Below are 19,706 nucleotides of genomic sequence, written 5' to 3'. Positions count from 1 at the left end.
CGCAGCCGAGGGTAGGAGTTTGGCGAAACCAAGGCGCATGTAGCCCCGCCCCCTCTCTTTTAGTCAGGGCGTCGCGAGGAGCTTGGAGCTTTCGGCACTCACCCGGCTATGGCAGCCCCTGTGCTTTCCGCGGGGGAGGCGACCTGGAAGACCCTGTCTGCAGAGGTAGGTGATGAACAGCCGCCCAGAACCCGGACTGGTGCCCACCTATCAGATTTGCAAGGCTTGAGCGCCAGATTTCTTCATTTTCTCCTATCAGGGCAGGTTTAGCCTGTTAACCTAGGTTAGAAGACAAGATAGCGAAAACTAAATTCAGTCCTGCAGAACTAAGGCACTGAGGGTTTGAAACTTATTCTGAGGTTGTGTAATGTGGGTCTATATTTATGTAACCAGTCTGGAAGATGTTAAAAATTGGGGGTCCTTACTGTGAGTCGCTAGCAAGACAGGCATCTTCAGGGACAGACAGTATTAAGCGTCTTCAGAATATTCCTTTAATTTCAGCTAAAAGTCTTTGTGGCTCACTTAGCATGCCTAGAAGCTTTTTTTTTTTTTAAGATTTATTTATTTGCCGGGCGATGGTGGCGCACGCCTTTAATCCCAGCACTCGGGAGACAGAGGCAGGCAGATCTCTGTGAGTTCGAGACCAGCCTGGTCTACAGAGCTAGTTCCAGGACAGGCTCCAAAGCCACAGAGAAACCCTGTCTCGAAAAACCAAAAAAAAAAAAAATTATTTATTTATTATGAATACAATACTCTGCCTGCATGTGTACCTGTACCCCTGAAGAGGGCACCAGATCAAATTGTAGATGGTTGTGAGCCACCATGTGGTTGCTGGGAATTGAACTCAGGACCTCTGGAAGAAGAGTCAGTCCTCTTAACTGCTGAGCCATCTCTCCAGCCACTAGAAGCGTTCTTTGCACTGTGTTTGTGTTTGGTTACCCTGGATTATTGCAAGAGTTACTAATTGCATACACAAAACATGACGGCACATTTTGGCATTCGATAATTCCTATTCCGTTATGATTTCTTGACTGGTTAGGGTGTATTATTTAAACAAAGTTTTTGTTTGGGTCACAGTCATCTCAGAATCTGTTGAAAGTTAGGGACACTGTTTGTTGCCCTTCTCACAACTATCTGTCAGCCCCGTGGTGCCCACACCTTTGATCCCAGGCAGAGGCAGATTAATCTCTATGTTGGAGGTCAACCTGGTGTACAAAGCAAGTTCCAGGTCAACCAGGGCTACACAGAAATCCTGTCTTGAAAAAACAAAACAGTCGGGCGGTGGTGGCGCACACTGTTAATCCCAGCACTGGAGAGGCAGTGAGGCTGGCAGGATCTCAGTGAATTCAAGGACAGCCTGGACCACAGAGCAAGATCCAGGGGCACACAGATAAACCCTGTCTTGAAAACAAACAAACAAAAAGAAAACAAAAAACAAAACAAACAGATAAATAGTATTAGTCATAAATACTAGTAGTAAAAATGACAGCAAGGGGCTAGAGAGATACTCAGTATGCCCTGCTCTTCCTGAGGACCTGAGTCAGACTCCCAGCATCCACATCAGATGGCTCACAACTTCCAGCTCCAGGAGGCTGCTCTGAGAAACCTGCAGTCATGTACACATACCACACACATACACATTCACACACACACACACACACACACACATACATACATTCACACACATACACACATATATAACACTGATTTAAAAATAAAAAAAAAAGATTTTGGCATGTGGGTATAATCTCACACTTGGGAGGTCGAGTCAGAAGATAGGAGTTCAAGGCCAGCTCCGGCTACATATAAAGATGATAATAGTTGGGGTGCCAAGTGGAGCCCTAACATCCAACGGGTATCGACCTGAATGAGAGGGTTCTACAGCTCAGAAGACCTCTGACCATGAGTGCCACTCAACAGGAGGAGGCCACTGTGTTTGAGTGGTCAATGTTATTTCTCTTATTCTCTACCTTCTCCCTCTTAGCCCTGTAATGGGGGTGCTGATCCCCGTTATACCGATGAGGATACCGAGACTAGAGACAGCCAGTAAGCAATGAAAGCTGACGAGGGTCAGCCCCAGCACACTGTCTTCCAAATAGAGCCCCATGGTGTTGGCTCAGGGTCCTTTAGCTGGGATCAGTCTCCTCCTTACTCCCTGTGTTAACTCATGGTGCTGCCACTGATCCACATCCCTTCTTTTTACTATTTATAGGCCAGGTCCTGGCTACCCGGGAACTTGCTAGTTGTAGGCTATCCTCAAAGTTGCATTGCTCCTCCCGCCTCTGCCTCCACAGTGCTGGGATTACAGGTGAGCATCACCATGCCCCGGCTGCCTAGCCCTCCACTGTGGTCCCCCAGCTGCCTAGCCTCCCCACACCCCATGTTTAGCCATCTGGCTGGTTAGTTATTTGCAAACTGACCTTTGGTTTCTTCTCTCCCACTCACCTCTGTCCCTGTGACCCTGTGTCTACCTGTCATCAGAACACTGTCCTCCCAGGAAAATGGAGTCGTGCCATTTGACCCCAGAACCAATGGCCACGGAGCTGCTTGGCCTCAGTTTCTGCAGTTTCTGCAGGACTGTGCCGCTCCCCAGTGTTGTTAACTGAACACCTTTATAGACCTCATCTCTCATTAAGGCTGTTAGCTGGCTAAAGGCATGGCTGCCTTCGGGGTGCCCCTTTATCACGAACCTAAGGGCACCTTAGGTGCTCCTCTGAAATACCTAATTGGGGACAGCAGGTGGAGGGCGTGGGGAGTAGAAGCTGAAAAGACTTGAAGAGCCAGGCGGTGGTGGAGCACGCCTTTAATCCCAGCCCTCTGGAGGCAGAGGCAGGCGAATCTCTGTGAGTTCGAGGCCAACCTGGTCTACTGGAGCAAGTTCCAAGACAGGCTCCAAAGCTACAGAGAAACCTTGTCTTGAAAAACCAAAAAACGAAAAGAAAAGACTTGGAGGAAGCTGAGCATATTACAGAGGATCTTTTCAGGGCAGAAGAGCTGAGGGGAACGTCTGTCGGGGGGTGGGGTGTGTCGACATGCCCAGCTGAGAGTGGGCGTCTCACAAGCCCCGTCTTGCCCACAGGAGCTGGAGAAGCAGTACTCCCCCAGCAGGTGGGTCGTCCGGATGAAAGCAGAGGATGTTGTCAACGCCTTCGTGGAGACTGGAATCCAGGGTACTGCGGGACCCCTCTGCGGATACTGAGCACTGAGGGACACTTCCCTTGTACCAGCCCCCTCTGCTGGGGCAGGAGGTGGGGACAGAGCTGGAGGCAGAGAGGCCTGGGTGAGGCCAGGCTTTATGAGACACAGTCTCCTCTCCCTCCTGGTTGGCAAGGGCTTCCAGGCTCTAAAGCAGAGGTTCTCAACTTGTGGGTCATGAACAGGGGTTACCTAAGATCATTGGAAATATTGAATATTTACGTTATAGCTCATAATAGATGGTAGCAAGATGACGGTTATTGTTGGACTCTAGCATCCAAACACCGAGGAGGAGTCACCCCCAAAGACCACCTCACACACCACAGCCGATGCAAAAGCATGAGGATTTTATTGATTCTGTCATGACAGGGTCCCTCAGCATTCGGGAAGCCGAGAGACCTCGAATATGATGGCATAGGCTACTTTTAAAGGAGAAGGCCACAGAAGCAAGGGGGGTAGTTCTTTGACTATTATGATTGGCTTATTCAAAAGGGCTATTACCAATAATTGGCTGGAGAGTGGTTGCCAGATCAGATGAGGTAAGAGGTCATTTTGACCCGTTTCCCAGGGGACTGAATCAAAACATACGTATATGGGTAATTGTTCAGGAACTGAGTACGTGCATGTGTAGCTGTTAAGTCCTTGGTTCCCAGGGGAGGAGGGGAAGCACTATGGCACGGAGGCTGAGAGGATTCAGAATTGTCAGAAATGGCTTCAGAATTGTCTTAAAGTCTTACATTATGAAGTAGCAATGAAAGGATTTCATGGAAGTGTGTTAAAGGGTTGCAGCCCTCGGAAGGCCGAGAGCTCTGCTCTACAAGGCTGGGTTAGGCTTGGCACAGAAATGGAAGCTGAAAAGAGGAAAAAAAGCAAGCTATTGTTGCTATTTTTTAAATTTTCTTCTTTTTTTTTCTTTTTGGTTTTGTTCTTCAAGACCAAGTTTCTCTGTGTAGCAACCCTGACTGTCCTGGAACTCTCTCTATGGACCAGGCTGACCTCAAACTCAGAGGTCCTCCTGCCTCGGCCTTCCAAGTGCTGGGATTAAAGGCATGCTCCACCACCAACCAGCAGTTTTTAATTTGATTGTTTTATTTTCTTTGAGACAGGGTCTTTCTGTGTAGCCTAGGTTGGCCTCCAATATACTATGTAACCCAGGCTGGTCTTGAACTTGGCCTCCTGAGTGCTGGGTTGCAGGTGCCAATCACTATGCCCAGGTCATATCGTTGCTCTGTACAGAAAGCAGCGGGGGTGCTGGAGGAAGACTGGGGGGTAGGACTCTTGCCCAGCGTGCACAGAGCCCGGGGTTCAATTCTCAGTGGCACATGAACCTGCATGGTCATGCATGCCTGTGGTTCTAGCCCAGGAGGCCGGCAGAGGTTCAAGGCTATCCTCAGTGCCATAGAGAATTCCAGGCCAGACTGGGATACAGGAGACCATGTCTAGGAAGATGGGAAGGAAGGGAGAGGGGAGGAAGGAAAGGAAACTGAACTTTGGTTTCCTTTAGAGCAATCCGAGTTTGGGGCCTGTGCTTGTGAGGTCTTCCTCTGCCCCAGAGTGCTGTGGTGCTGAGGAGCTGGAGGGCAGAGGCTGTCTCTCTGCTCAGATGGAGAACTGGAATGTGAAGGCCGCTAGCTGTCCACTCAGAGGGGAACTTGGATGTGGGGGCAGCTAGCTGTTCACTCAAACGGGGAACTGGATGCTGGCCGACTGCCTGGTCTCAGAACCCTGCCCTGGGCAGTTTCCTCAATGGAGATAACTGGGGCAGGATCAGGCTTTTGGGGTTCAATCCACATGTTCTCTCTTGTCCTTTTAGTGTGGGTTGGAGCTGTTTCCTGGGTTGGGCTCTGAAGGGTCCTCGCTGTGGCCGGCTCAGTTAATAAATGGGGTTAGAGCAAATCCATTTGCCTGTCTTGTCTAGAGGGGTAAAAAGGCCAGCAGGGGTGGAGGAAGGACATCACCAGCCAAAGGTCAGAGTTCAGAGTAGCCAGTACTTGCACACAGGCCTCTGTGGTCAGCTGTCAAGAGATGCTAGCAGGGCTGCCCTGGTGGTGCACACCCTTAATTCCAGCACGCCAGGCAGATCTCTGTGAGTGCAAGGCCAGTGTGGTCTGGGTCGTGAGTTCAAGGCCAGCTAGGGCTATACAGTGAGCCCTGTCCTAGCAGGGCTTGGGTTTCAGTTTTGTTTCCTCTTTTGCCCTCTTTGTGCTTCCAAGACAAGCACATTTACCATCTGAGCCAGTCCCTAGGCCCTGGCATTTTTTAAAATGTCTTTTTCAAAAAAGGATTATTTATTATTATTATTATTATTTTGGTTTTTCGACACAGAGTTTGCATAACATCTCTGGCTGTCCTGGAATTCCCTTTGTAGACCAGGCTAGCCTCGAATGCACAGAGATCAAAGGCATGTACCACCACTGTAGGGTGCATTTGTTTTGAGTGTATATATGTGGGCACAAGTACCATGTGGAGGTCAGAGGGCAACATGCTCTGTTCTCATTCTGTTCTGCCATGTGGGATGGGACAGGTGGTCAGTCTTGACTGACAGCAGGCGGCTTTTCCCTGCTAAGACATCACACTGGCCCTACTTTTTTATTTTTAAATCTATACCTGTAATCCCGTCCTATGTCATTGGTAATGGGAGCACTGGGCATCCTCAGCTACTTCTACATGCTCCTAGCCTCAGCAACAAAACCAGGCCAAAGCCAACAGGCTTTTGCATTGAAATGTTGCTCTTAATTACTGTGTTGATAGAAGCCAACTCTCTCTCTCTGCCTTCTTATAATTTATGTCTGACAGGTATGCTCCACTTCCCTGCCCGATGAGGTCAAATTGCCCGCTCAGCTACTAACCAGAAACCACTTCCCTCAGCTGAGTTTCTAGGCTATCCCAAGGCTTCCTCAGAGCTGCCTGCGAGGCTCAGCGGTTATCTCATTGTGAGGAAAGAGGACATGGAAGAGGGGTGTAATCTCACGCTGTTGGGGAAAAACTGGAAACCATTCTCCAGCCACCTCAGAGAACCTGGTCTGTAGGCTGAGTGGCCACAGTAGGACTCAGGTGTGCCGTACACAAACGCTGCTTGTCTTCTGGGTGGGCAGGGAGACATTGGATATATCAGCAGCCTGGGCTTAGCTGCCAGAAGCCTTAACTTGCTGCTTGGTACACTTCCTGCTCCCTGTAGCTCAAGGCGTGCCTTGGCTCTCAAAGGACCAATCAGCTCCGTGAATAGCTAGGTGGGGCTTTATGATTGACAGCAGGCTCTCCCCCTTGACTGATTCGTAGGCCTTACCTTACAATTAGGATTTTCCCTCTGCGATAAGATGAAGAAAACACTAGCCCCAATTTTTCCTTCATTATTATTGCTTTATAGCCTTGGATGTGCTGGTGTGTAGCCCGGTCAGCCTTGAACTCTGAAATTCTTCCGCCTCAGCTTCTCAAGCACAAGAACTACAAACGAACATGTCTAGCTTTAGTTCAAAGATGTTTTAGTCATCAGTAGAGGAAACCCTGTACCCTGTCCGTCAGCAGTGGCTCCCCATCCTGGCTCCTCCAGCCCCCGGCACCTCCCCCCTGAAGCTGCCTCCCTAACAGAGGGTACATTAGTTAGGTCTTGTCTCAGATGGTTCCATGTCGCGGCAGGTAACAGGTTTGCGACCCTTGGGTACGGGAATATTCCACTGTGCCCCACAATTTGATCTACACACTCTCTAGTGGTTTCTAACTTTGGCTCTTGGGAGTGCCCCATGAGCGTTCACCAGGCTGGGTGTTTTCTGCAAGTTTTGCTTTGACTTTTTGTTATTTGCTCGCCGTGGGCCAGCGGCAAATGCAGGTTCCTTACCACACTGTAGTACAGTGGTTCTCCACCTTCCTGAAGCTGCGCCCTCTAATACAGTTCCTCATGTGACGGTGACCCCCAACTGTGAAAGTCTTCCATTGCTACTTCATAACTGTAATTTTGCATTATTATGAATTATGATGTAAATACCCCATATGTGGTCCCTGAAGGGGTTGCGACCCACAGGTTGAGAATCACTGCTATAGCGGCATGCTCCTTTGCCGGCTGAGCCATCTTGCTGGTCTTTCCTAAGGTTTTTAGTGGGAGGGCAGGTGCCTGAATCCAGCCTCTCCCTCCAGTTCCTTCTGCAAATCCTTTTTGTGGTTACTATTTAAAGATTGATTTTATTTTTTAAAATATATTTTATTTTTATTTTATGCATGTGGGTGTTTTGCCTGCATGCATGTCTGGGCACCACAAGCATGCCTGGGCCTCTTGACACGGGCCTGTGCTGCTCTGTGAAGGGTGTCACACAGAGTGAGGGGAGGGGAGGGCCCTCCTTCACTCCTTCCCTCCCTCCTATCTTAGAGCTCCTCCGTCCTGTCCTTTCCTCCCCCTACTGTTCTGCCTCTCTTCCCTGCTCCTCTAGCCTTTCTGTGTGGTCCTTGGATTTGACTAAATATTCTTTGAGTCTGAGCCTCAGGCCTCCTTCTGTACACTTGTCAAGGACGACGCTGCGCTTGCTCCTCTCCTCCTGCCTTCACCTTCCCGTGACTATAGGTGACAACCAGCTACAATTGGTGTTTTGATTATTTGTTCCCAGCCTCTATAACAAGGGCTTGGTGGTCGAGCCCCTGCCCATGTGTTCAAACCCCAGGGCTCCCTCTTCTGCACTCAATAACAAACACAAATATAGAGAGTCCATTACAATTCATGGCTGTTGCTTCCATTTAAACATGTTTGCAGGGGCTGGAGAGATGGCCCAGTGGTTAAAAGCACTGACTGCTCTTCCAGAGGACCGGGGTTCAATTCCCAGCACCCACATGGCAGCTCACAGTTGTCTGTAACTCCAGTTCCAGAGGATCTGACACCCTCTTCTGGCCTCTCTTGGGCACCAGACATGCACATGGTACATAGGAATACATGTAGGCAAAATACTCATACACATAAAATAAATTTAGTTAAAAAAAACAACCCAAACACTTGCTAAATGAAGTAAAAAGTCAAAACAAACCAGAATCCCAGGCCTGGAAAGATGGCTCAGTGGTTGTCCTGATCTTGCATTAGACCAGAGTTTGGTTCCCTGCCCCCATGTTAGGTGGCACACAGGGGCTCTGAGACCCTCCTCTGGCATCACAGACACATGCAGAGGTGTGTACACACAGATGCACATATACACACATAAGTAAAAAAAATAAATCTTAAAAAAAACAAAAAACCTAGAATCCTAGCAATCAATCAAGAGGCTGAAGCAGGAGGTTCGAGGCCAGCCTGGGTTACATAGTGAGTTCCAGGTCAGCCCGAGGAATGGGTCTTAAAAATGCGAAACAAAGCCGCGGTGTGGTATGCCTCCGATGCTCTCAGCAAGCGGATCGGAATGTGGAGGTAGGAGGATTGGAAGTTTGAGGCACCCTTTTCATCTGCACGGCTTCTGGCCTCCACGTCCACTAGTTAGCCCGCTAACACAGAACTCAGCTTAGCGACATTCTATGATTTCTAGACTGGGGTTTTATCTGTAAGAATTTTGACACTTTGGGTTTTGGATAATTAAAGTTCAGTTCTGGCTTTGTTATTCTGAGATGTCTTGCTAAAGCCCTCTGGTGTGCCCACCTAGGGGTTCAGGTGGTATTCACACTCTGGGGGTGGCTGTACATCACCTGACCTTTATGACCCCCTGCCCTCTGTAGGCAGACTTTCTCTGTCCCAGCAACCAGCTCCCAAATAACCACATAGAGCCTTATTATTAATTATAAATGCTCGACCAATAGCTTAGGCTTGTCACTAAGTAGTTGTTACGACTTAAGTTAACCCATATTTCTTATCTACGCTCTACCATGTGGTAGTACTTTTTTCAGCATGGCATGTTCATCTGCTTCCTCTGTGTCTGGCTGGTGACTTTGCCCTTCTTCTTCCCCATGCTCTCTTTTTGTCCAAAAGTGCTGCCCAACCTCTACCTGCCTAGCTATTCGTTGTTAAAACACATGTTCAGTGTACAAAAAGATTGTTCCCCAGCACTTCGCTGAACAATGTCCCAGTCAGAGGCCCTTCCTTCCTTCCTTCCTTCTTTTATTTTGGTTTCTTTTCTTTATTATTTTTTTGTTTTTGTTTTGTTTCTTTGTACAACAGCCCTGACTGTCCTAGAACTTGCTCTGTAGACCAGACTGAGATTAAAGGCATGCGTGACCACTCCCTGGCCAGGGGCAGTTTCTTGTTCCCTGGCCAGTGGTGTTTTGAATGTCTGAGATTTCTGTGAGCTAACACCATTTACCTACAGTGGTTTTGTTTCTTCTCTTCAGCTGAGAACAAAAGTATGGTTTCAGCCGGGCGGTGCTGTGCACACCTTTAATCCCAGCAGGCTAGGGCAGAGGCAAGCAGATCTCTTGAGCCTCTGTGAGCTCAAGGCCAGCCTGGACTAGCCTCAGGACAGCCAGGGATACATAGAGAAACCCTGTCTTGAACAACAACAACAAAAAATGTAGTTTTAGCACTATGTAATCTAACCCAGTCAGGCAAGCTATAAGGGCTCTTACTGAAATCGCTAACTTTTGATTGGCTGCCGTGCTGATGACCCCGAGGCACACAGAGTTCTCTTGCTGGAAGCTTCTATGGAGGGTACTGGCAGGATCCTCCTGATGACAAGCAAGTCCACCCTCTGACCTAGAAGTGACACTTCCTGTGGGTGCTGTTCCCAGGGTCAACACATATGGACAAGGCTGTTTTCAGCAGGGTGGTTTGCGACAGCCTGGGCATGGGACCGTCCCAGAGACAGTGAAGCCTTGCCTGCAGGACTGCAGCCCAAGGAGAGAGGGTCCTGACCACACACCAACTGCTAGACCTCCACCCTCCAGAACTGGGGAGAGTGAAGTTCTGGGGTAGGGCGTGTTGTTATGGCAGCCCAGTATAACCCATAGAGGGCCAAGGATGGATCTCAGTGAGGGAGTGCCCACGTGGGGTGCCCGTTGTGACAGGTGCACACTGGCGGCTGGCTACAGGGGTCCAGGGAGAAGCAGGAAGAGTAGAGAGGGCTGTCACTGCCTTCTGCGGACAAGAGAAGGCAGAGCCCACCAAGAAGTCTCAGTGCTGATGGGAGAGGGGCCCTGATGTGGATAGGCGGTGGAGGGAGAGTCTTCAGCAGCCGAGGAGCCGTGGCCAGAGCAGCGGGGACACAGCAATATGACCGTGACCCTCCATATAGGATCTGTGACCTCTGCTGGCTCTTTACATGAGGAAATACTTTGTTTCATTGGGAAAGAGTCTTTCTTTCAGTGTAGCCCAGGCTGGCTTTCAGACCCTCCTGCCTTGGCCTCCCAAGTGCTGGCAGATCACAGCCAAATCTCTTATTTCTTTTCTGAATATTATTCCCGGGGTCCTGGGTGTGTGTGGCCTTTGTTGACTTCAGGGTCATGAAGACCTGTTCTGCCGTCATCCTCTAAGGAGTGTGTGAGGTGTGTGAAGGCATGTATGTGCTGTAGCGTGTGTGCAGCAGAGGACAACTTCCAGGAACCGTTTCTCTCCTCGCACCATGGGTCCCAGAGACTGAGCTCAGATCTTCAGACTTGGTGACAAGCTCCTTTACCTGCTAAGCCATCTCTCCAGCTCCTTTGGGGCTTTCTAAAAGTCGGTTTTTATTTGACATATCTGGAGTTGATCTTTGTGGTGTGAGGTAGGGATAATTTAGATATTTAACTAACCCAGTGCTGTCGATAAAACATTGTTTACTCAGAAAAGGGGGTTGTTGCAGGGTGGTGGTGGCGCACGCTTTTAGTCCCAGGTGGATCCCTGTGAGTTTAAGGCCAGCCTGGTCTACAGAGTTCCAGGACAGGCTCCAAAGCTACACAGAGAAACCTGTCTCGAAAACAAAAAAACAAAACAAAACAAAAGTCGGGGTGGGGGATGTGGGTCCAATAGTCTTCCACGTTGTGTAGACTCTGACCCGAGGAGGCCAGAGGTGTCCAGTGCCCCAGAGCTGGAGCCACAGATGAGTTCCTCAGTGTCAGTGTGGGTGCTGGGAGTGAAATTCAATCCCTCTGCCAGGGCAGCCACCTCTCCAGCCCCAGCTTTTCCAAAGGCTTAGACAGTTGTGTGCTCTCTGGTGGTGTATGTAACAAGAATACAGGGAAACAGTGGCTGCGGGGACCACGGGTCTGCAGGTGACCACAAGTCAGGGCTGGGAGAGCCTCAACTGACCAATTATCACAGCCGCCTAGGAATTGCTGGGCGGGGCTTAACTGACAACAGCTTGTCTGCATCTCCAGCCACCAGGAAAGCCCGGGCCACCAGGAGAAATCAGCTGGATGTCCCCTATGGCGATGGCGAGGGGGATAAAATGGACATCTACTTTCCTGATGAGGATTCCAAGGGTGAGATGGGCAGGGCTCCTGGTCCCCAGCAAAGGCAGCCGGGTATCCGGCTCACCAGCGCCCCCTGCCTTTTGTTACAGCTTTCCCCCTCTTCCTGTTCTTTCATGGAGGATACTGGCAGAGCGGAAGGTGAGTGGGATCTGGGTAACAGGGAATTGGTGTTCCCGTGCTGCTGTGACACATTACCATGAGGTCCACCTGCAAGATGAGAAGTGTGACCTCTCACCTCTGTGAGGTAGGAAGTCAGAGCGATGGTGCTCCGGGGTCAGCCTGGAGGTGCAGTGTTCCTCTGCTATGGCTGTGTCTCCAGCTTCTGCTTTTGCCTTCACATGGTCTTTGATGCCTGTGTCCCAGAGCTCCCTCTCCTCTTAAAGACAGCGTTAGGGCTGGGCACATGGCTTTGGCGTTAAAGAGTGCTTACTGCTCTTCCAGAGGACCTGAGTTTGGTTCCCAGCACCCAACAGCTCCAGGGGATCTGATGCCCTCTTCTGGCATCCACAGGAACTGTACTCATGTGCACATACACACACTCATGCATAAAAATAAGTGATACATCTTTTTTGGGTAGTGGAGGTTCAAGACAGGGTTTCTCTGTGTATACCTGGCTGTCTTGAAGCTCATTCTGTAAATCAGATCTTGAACTCAGAGATCTGCCTGCCTCTGCGTCCTGAGTGCTGGAATTAAAGGCGCGTACCACCACTGCGCAGCTGTTTATGCATGTTTGTGTGCATGTATGTCTGTGCACCACATGCTTGCAGTACCCAAGGAAGCCAGAAGAGGGCATCAATCTCCTGGAGCTGGAGTTACAGGTGGTTGTGAGCTGCCATGTGGGTGCTGGACACTGAACCCAGGCCCTCTGTAAGAGCAGCCAGTGTTCTTTACTGCTGAGCCATATCTCCAGTCCATCTCTGCTAAGTTTTTTTTTTTTTTTAAATAAACCAAGATTACCAGTTCTGTCTCAAAGATGCTATTTCCCTGTAAGACCATAGCCTGAGCTCCTGGGTGCAGGATTTGGTCATACATTTTCAGGAGATAGAATTCAAGTCTCTACATGTACTGAAAAGTGTGTCTGGTCAACTTGTCAAAGATGTCAGAGTGACCAACTACACAGGTTTGTTTGGGACCAATAGGACACAAAATATCAGTGCTTTGGAAACTAAGAACAGGGAAGCTGAGGCAGGAGGATTCCTGCAAGTTTGAGGCCAGCCTTGTCTCAGAAGACACAAAGCAAGAACTTGGGATGTAGCTGGATCAGTAGAATTCCTGTGGTGTGCGCTAAACCCTGTGTTCCTTCGCCAGCACTGAATCACACTGAGCGTGGCAGTACATACTGGTGATCCCAGCCATCCGGTGGTGGAGGACGGACGACCAGAAGTTCCAGGTTCTCCTCAGCTATGTAGAGAGTTTGAGGCCAGCCTGGCATACATGGGATACACACAATTACACACACATACTGTGTGCACACAGTAGGTGCTCTGGCATTGGGAAGACGGGCACTGAGGATCATGGAGGGCATTGCTGTTCTCAGGACTATCCTATAGATGCTCGCCATTGCATCTATCCCTTCCCCTAGCAGGCTCACAGATGTCCGTCTTCTTCTTCGGATCTATCCCGCCCCTCCCACAGCAGGCTCAGTTTTTTATTTTTTCAGTTATTCATCACTGTTTTGTTCTATTTAACACTCACTACACCTTTAACCTCCGGTGCTCACAACTTGCTAAGAGAGGGAACACTGTCTCTCCTTCCCAACAGACAGAGCCAGCTCGAGGTTAAAGTCCCCAGGCTCCTGTGGCTAGCATGACAGAGTAAGGGCAGCCTGTTCTTTTCTCTCAGCACACAGTGTCCTGAGTGCATGGGAAACCAGCCACATGGTGTGTTCAGGACCGCAGGGAAGCAGCATCATGGTCAAGTCACCTCCAGCTGTCACTTCCTTAGCTTTTTTTTTTTTCTGAGACAGGGTTTCTCTGTAGCTTTTGGAGCCTGTCCTGGAACTCGCTTTTGTAGACCAGGCTTTCCTCAAACTCACAGAGATCTGCTTGCCTCTGCCTCCCCAGTGCTGGGATTAAAGGCCTGCACTATCACTACCCAGCCTTTATCTTTCTTTTTATATTGTTTGGGTTTTTTGAGACTATGTCTCAAGTAGCCAAGGCTAGCCTCAAACTCGGTAAGTACCTGAGGATGACCTTGGACTCCTGATCCTCCGACCTTGGACTCCTGATCCTCCTGCCTCTCCTTCCCAAGTATAACATTACATACACACTCCTTGACATTTGTTTCTTCTTATTATTTATTATATAGTGTTGAGTGTCTTGCCTTCATATATGTATGTGCCCCGCGTACATGCCTGATGGATGCAGAGCTAGGAGAGGGGACTGGAGTTACAGATGTTTGTATACCTCCAGGTGGGAACTAGGAACTAAACCTTTGTCCTGGAAGAGCCTGCTCTCCAGCCTCCATCTCTGTCTTTCCACAGTAAGGACATCTCGGCCTTCATGGTGAACCCGCTGACAGCCCAAGGGGTGGTCGTGGCTGTAGTGGCTTATGACATTGCACCCAAAGGTAGCTTCTGGAGATTTGGGGGCCAGAGCTTTGTGAGGGTAGAGCCCCTGGTGGATTCTCACCCTGAATTTTCCTCTGCTCAGGCACACTGGACCGGATGGTGGACCAGGTGACCCGCAGCGTTGTGTTTCTGCAGAGGCGGTATCCGAGCAACGAGTAGGTATTGTTGCTGATGCCCTTGGTGGACCACAGGAGGGCAGCTGTGGAGCCGGGTGCAGCCTGGGACTCCTGTTGCCGTAGGGAAGTGGATGTAACCAGGCTCTCCGTCTGACCCAGGGGAATCTACGTCTGTGGACACTCTGCAGGAGCTCACCTGGCTGCCATGGTGCTCCTTGCCAGCTGGACGAAGCATGGCGTCGTGCCCAACCTCCAAGGTTTCTTACTGTTTGTCAAAACAGGATATCACGTAGCCCTGGCTGGCATCCATCCCTTAAGGTTTCTGAGGATCTGGGACCTGATCAGGCAACTCTTCCCCTCGCTGGAAGGGTGGAGGGTTGAGCAATTGCTTGAAAGGCTAGTGACTTAGGGTGCTGACCTGGAGGGTGGGTGGGTCCATCTCTCTGGGCTTGGCCCCTGGCTTGAACTTCTCACCTACACAGGCTTTCTCCTGGTGAGCGGGATCTATGACCTGGAGCCCATCATAGCTACCTCCCAGAATGCCCCTCTGCACATGACCCTGTGAGTTGTCTGCCCTCTGCCCATGTCCAGCCCCAGCCTGAGGCCTGTGTCCCCCGTATCCTGACTCCTCCACTCTTTCTCCCCCAGGGAAGATGCTCAGAGAAACAGCCCACTTCGGCGCTTGGAGGTGACTCCAGCGAGGCCTGTGGGTGCGGCCTGTCCTGTGCTGGTAGTTGTGGGTCAGCATGAGTCCCCAGAATTCCACCGACAGTCCAGGGAGTTCTATGAGGTACTGCCAATGGCTAGCTAATGGCGGCTGGTTGAGGGTCATGTGATGTCGTCTTCCTTGTTATTCTGCCCAAATGAGCTGGGCTTGGTGGTACACACCCTGATAACAGTTACTCCGGAGGTTGAGGCAAGAGGACCATGAGGTCTGGATGTGCTGTAAAGTGAACTCAAGGCCAGCCTGACTAACTTGGACCCTGTTTCAAGTTTTAAAACGAAAGGCAATATGCTACTCGGTGGTGACATACTTGCCAAGCATGCGCAAGGCTCTGGTACGATCCCCAGGGCAATGATAAATCGGCGTATTTTATCTAACTGGACTCAAAGACGGTCATTCATTCAACAAATGCATTCAAATGAACCTGCCATACCCTGGACCCCGAGAGCCCTACCTCTCCCAGCCGGACTCTTAGGCCTACTACACCTCTCATTCCCGTCTAGACGCTGTGCCGCGTGGGGTGGAAGGCCTCTTTCCAGCGGCTGCGTGGTATGGATCACTTTGACATCATAGAGAACCTGACCCGGGAGGATGATGAACTCACCCAGGTGGGGATCAAGGCTATGTGGGGGGCTTGGCTTACCTTGGCATCCAGAGGTTGAGGACCCATCTTGGACTTTCTGTAGCCCACTTTATCCCCACAGTGTGGAGGGATCTGCCAGGTGGGAATTCTGCATTGCTATGACCAGGGTGACAGGGCAGAGGGAAGCCACTGGCCTGTGTTTAGGAAAGCCGGCTGGGCGGTGGTGGCACACACCTTTAATCCCAGCACTCAGGAGGCAGAGGCGGGTGGATCTCTGTGTTTGAGGCCAGCCTGGTCTACAGAGCGAGTTTCAGGATATCCTGGGCTACATAGAGAAACCCTGTCTCAAAAATCAAAAAATAAGAAAGGCAAAGAATAAAGAGAAAATTGTTGCCACGATTCTGACAGACAATAATCTTTTTTTCTTTTCCCTCTTTTGTAGTAGGGAATGGAGTTGATTAGCTTGGTTTTATTTTGGGGTGCTGGGAACTGAACCTGTGAGTGTGTACACGTGTTGGGGGGCAGAAATTGACATGCTGTATCTTCCTCAGTTATTCTTATTTTTTGAGACAGGGCATCTCCCTGAACCAGAGCTTTGCTAGACTTGCTGGCCAATGAGTTCCAGGGACCCAGCTGTCTCTGCCCTTCCCCCCAGCACTGGGGTCACGTGTGTGCACTATACCGGCCTTTCTGTGGGCACTGGGACACTGAATGCAGGCCCTCATGCTTGTCGCATACTTCACCAGCTGAGCTGCCTCTTAGTCCCCTACTTTTAAATTTTGAGACAGGATCTTTCTAAGTAACCTACATAGACTTGCTTTGCTTTCTTTTTTCTTTCAAAACAGGGTCTCACTATGTAGCCTGGCTGGCCTGGGACTCAGAGATCCACCTGCCTCTGCCTCCTGAGTGTTGGGGTCAAAGGCGTAGCACCTGCAGATGTTCTTCGGCCGGGTAGCCATCAGCCCTGGGCTTTCCCATCTTCTCTTCTTGCTGCAGATCATTTTGAAAACAATCTTCCCGACGCTCTGAGGATACCTGGTCTCCATCCTGTGTGTGCCTCAGAAAACCTCCAGAAAAGAGCTGACTGCCACCTAACACCCTGCTGTGAACACACCTCTGCTTCGTCTCCCCCACCCGGATGGAGCTCCAGGAAGGCCTGCAGATTGGCACTGGGACATGCACACAGCCACCACCTGGCCAAGTCTGCCCTGCTGCCGCTGACAGGGCGTGACAGTCCGCTTCTGGCTTGCTGGCTATGCATTTTGCGGTATCAGTGTGAACTGGCTGGGGCTGGGGCTGTCACTCAGCCCCTATCTCCCACTACAAAAGAGGGCAGGGTCTGGAGAAGGAATGAAGAGAGACCAACCAACCACTGGGTCCCACAGCTCAATGGTAGAATGCTTGACCAGCATGCATAGGATCCTGGGTTCAATCCCTGGTATTAACAAGGAAAAAATAAAGGAGCGGGGGGAGGGGGGGAGACAGAGAGATAAAGAGTCATACCCAGAGTGGTCATGTTCACCTGAATCCTAACACAGAGGCAGGAGGATTGCATGTGAGTTCAAGGTCAGCCTGGGCTACTAGCAAGGCCCTGTCTCAGAAAGAAAAAGGGCTGCTGAGATGGCCTAGCAGGGGAGAGTGCTGGCACCGCATTGACAGCCTGTATTTGGCCCTGGGGACCCATGTGGAAGGAAACAGCGCCTCCAGATTACCCTTTGACTGTTATGTGTGTATACCTCAGCTACACACCTACACATACATGAAGATGACAGTAATAAGAAGCCCGTGCTTGTGCCTGCTGTACAGACGAACACAAGGATTTACTTAGACCTGCAGCGATCCCAGAGAGGCCACCTGCACGAAGACCCGTGTGCGACAGGCTCTGCCAGACCTGACTCCTGCAGCCTGCCCCGTGGCCACTGGAACTTCTGATGTGGGTGTTTCTGCTTCGTTTTCAAAGCTTCCCCAAACCGGACATGGTGGGGCATGCCAGGAGCTGTAGCGGCAAGAGGGTCTTTGGATACACATCTAATTTAGACTCTGGTTCTCTCTGTCTAGTTCGCTTTTACGTTGCATTTAAGACAGAATCCCACAGAGGAGGCCACAAGGTGCTCTGATGGGGGCAATTCCTCCACCGAGTTTCCCTACCCGGGCATGTGTCTAGACTTGCGTGAAGTTGACTGCTGACGCTAGCTATGGCATCTCATATCCTGACAGCTGGAAGAAACGAACCCGTACTCTCTGTAATCCCTTCTCACCCTTCTCTGCTACACTGGAGGCTCACGCAGAGTGGACAATCCGCACGTTCTTTCTCTCAGAATCATTGCCTTGTGTGAGCCAGTTCCCTTTTGGGCGGACAAGCTAAGCCCCGCTGCCTTCTGTCACCCACTGGGGACAGTGCTCCCTGCTGCCCCGCTGTTTACTTTCAGTTCTGTCTGCTTTTGTTCAGGCATCATTGTATCATGTGACTGCTCCTGAGGCCATATGGACAGATGTCTCCTCACCCCAGAAAGGGCACCACCACCAGCAAAACAAAGATGACCCCACCAAGCCTAGTGACCCGGTGAGTTTCCTGGGTCACCCACAGGAGTGTGGTTGCCTCTCGGGCAACTGTGTCCCTGAAACACCCCTGCGGTATGGGTAGCAACTCACAGAGCTTTATTCCTGGGGCTACTGCACGTGGCTGTGTCTGGTCTCGGTTTATTTACTGCTTCAATAAGTTTGGAGCAGGCCTTGCAGCTCCTGTATGGTTCTTTTGAGCCGAGCCTTGTGGCTCAAATATGAATCTTTCCTATTTCCACACAAGTCTTAAATGCAAACATGGGCGTGCATGCCTGTGACCCCACCACCGGGGAGACTGAGGCATAAGGAGCACAGCCAGTTTGAAGCCAGTCCGGGCTGCATAGTGACCTGCTTGGCAGGGGTGCTTGGAAGAACTCGTCCCCTGAAAGAGCAGGAAGCACTTTTTTTTATTATTGATTTTTATTGAGCTCTATATTTTTCTCTGCTCCCCTCCCTGCCTCTCCCCTTCACCCTTCAGTCCTCCCTCAAGGTCCCCATGCTTCCAATTTACTCAGGAGATCATGTCTTTTTATACTTTCTACTTCCCATGTAGATTAGATCTATGTAAGTCTCTCTTAGTGTCCTCATTGTTGTCTAAGTTCTCTGGATTGTGGTTTGTAGGCTGGTTTTCTTTGCTTTATGTTTAAAAACAACCTATGAGTAATTACATGTGATAATTGTCTTTCTGTGTCTGGATTACCTCACTCAAAATAACGTTTTCTAGCTCCATCCATTTTCCTGCAAAATTCAAGTTGTTGTTTTTTTTTTTCTGCTGTGTAGTACTCCATTGTGTAAATGTGCCACGTTTTCCTTATCCATTCTTCAGTCGAGGGGCATTTAGGTTGTTTCCAGGTTCTGCCTATGGCAAACAAAGCTGCTATGAACGTAGTTGAGCACATGTCCTTGTGGCACAATTGAGCATACTTTGGATATATATCCAAAAGTGGTATTACTGGGTCTTGAGGAAGGTTGTTTCCTAATTTTCTGAGAAATCACACTGACTTCCAAAGGGGTTGTACCAGCTTGCATTCCCGCCAGCAATTCAGAAGTGTTCCCTTTTCCCCACAACCTCACAGGAAGCGCTCTTCACAGCTGAGTCATCTCTCCAGCCACCATGCCTGGCTTTCTGAGCAGCTTTAAGGGAGGCTAGGCTAAGCCACGATGCTGGAGGAGGTCAGATCTATTAGATGCTTCTTTTGTTTGGGGTAATTTCAGTTCACAGGGGGTCCTAAGTCACTGAGCACCCGAACGTCTGAGTGGCACCTACCACAAGACCACTGGAGAATCTTCATGTGCCACAGAAAATCAAAATATGATGGTGGTGCATGTCTTTAGTCCCAGCACTCGGGAGGCAGAGGCAGGCAGATCCCTGTGAGTTCGAGGCCAGCCTGGTCTACATAGTGAGTTCAGAACCACCAGGGCTACACAGAGAAATCCTGTCTCGAAATACCAAGGGGAAAAGAAAAAAGGAAATCAAGACACATTCTTAGTGACAGAAAGTGAGATGTCAACCACGCAATGCAGCACAGTCTCAGAATGTCATCCACGAGGCCACACAGTCACGGGCTTCCATGTGTCCCATCTGTCATCTCTTTATGGTTTTGAGAGGGTTTC

General features: G+C 50.1%; 1 protein-coding gene across 2 annotated transcripts; it reads left to right on the top strand.

Moving 5' to 3' along the window:
• The first annotated feature begins 76 nt into the window (after positions 1-76).
• Afmid (arylformamidase) lies at positions 77-18,590 on the top strand. Of its 2 annotated transcripts, XM_041635850.1 has the most exons (11): positions 77-165; positions 3,080-3,170; positions 11,443-11,547; positions 11,628-11,676; positions 14,021-14,106; positions 14,190-14,262; positions 14,383-14,480; positions 14,706-14,784; positions 14,872-15,013; positions 15,451-15,555; positions 16,527-18,590. In XM_041635850.1, exons 1-11 carry the CDS (start codon positions 109-111, stop codon positions 16,557-16,559), a joined length of 918 nt encoding a protein of 305 aa, XP_041491784.1. In that variant the 5' UTR covers positions 77-108; the 3' UTR covers positions 16,560-18,590. The 2 variants fall into 2 exon arrangements, with proteins under 2 accessions (XP_041491784.1, XP_041491785.1); XM_041635851.1 differs by lacking the exon at positions 15,451-15,555.
• The last annotated feature ends 1,116 nt before the right edge of the window (positions 18,591-19,706 follow it).

This window comes from Microtus oregoni, unplaced genomic scaffold (assembly GCF_018167655.1).
Source record: "Microtus oregoni isolate MIOR12 unplaced genomic scaffold, Mior012 000048F_ref0000485, whole genome shotgun sequence".
NCBI classification, from domain to species: domain Eukaryota; kingdom Metazoa; phylum Chordata; class Mammalia; order Rodentia; family Cricetidae; genus Microtus; species Microtus oregoni.
Note: the sequence above shows the minus strand (reverse complement) of the source record. Positions and strands in the feature narration are given on the sequence as shown.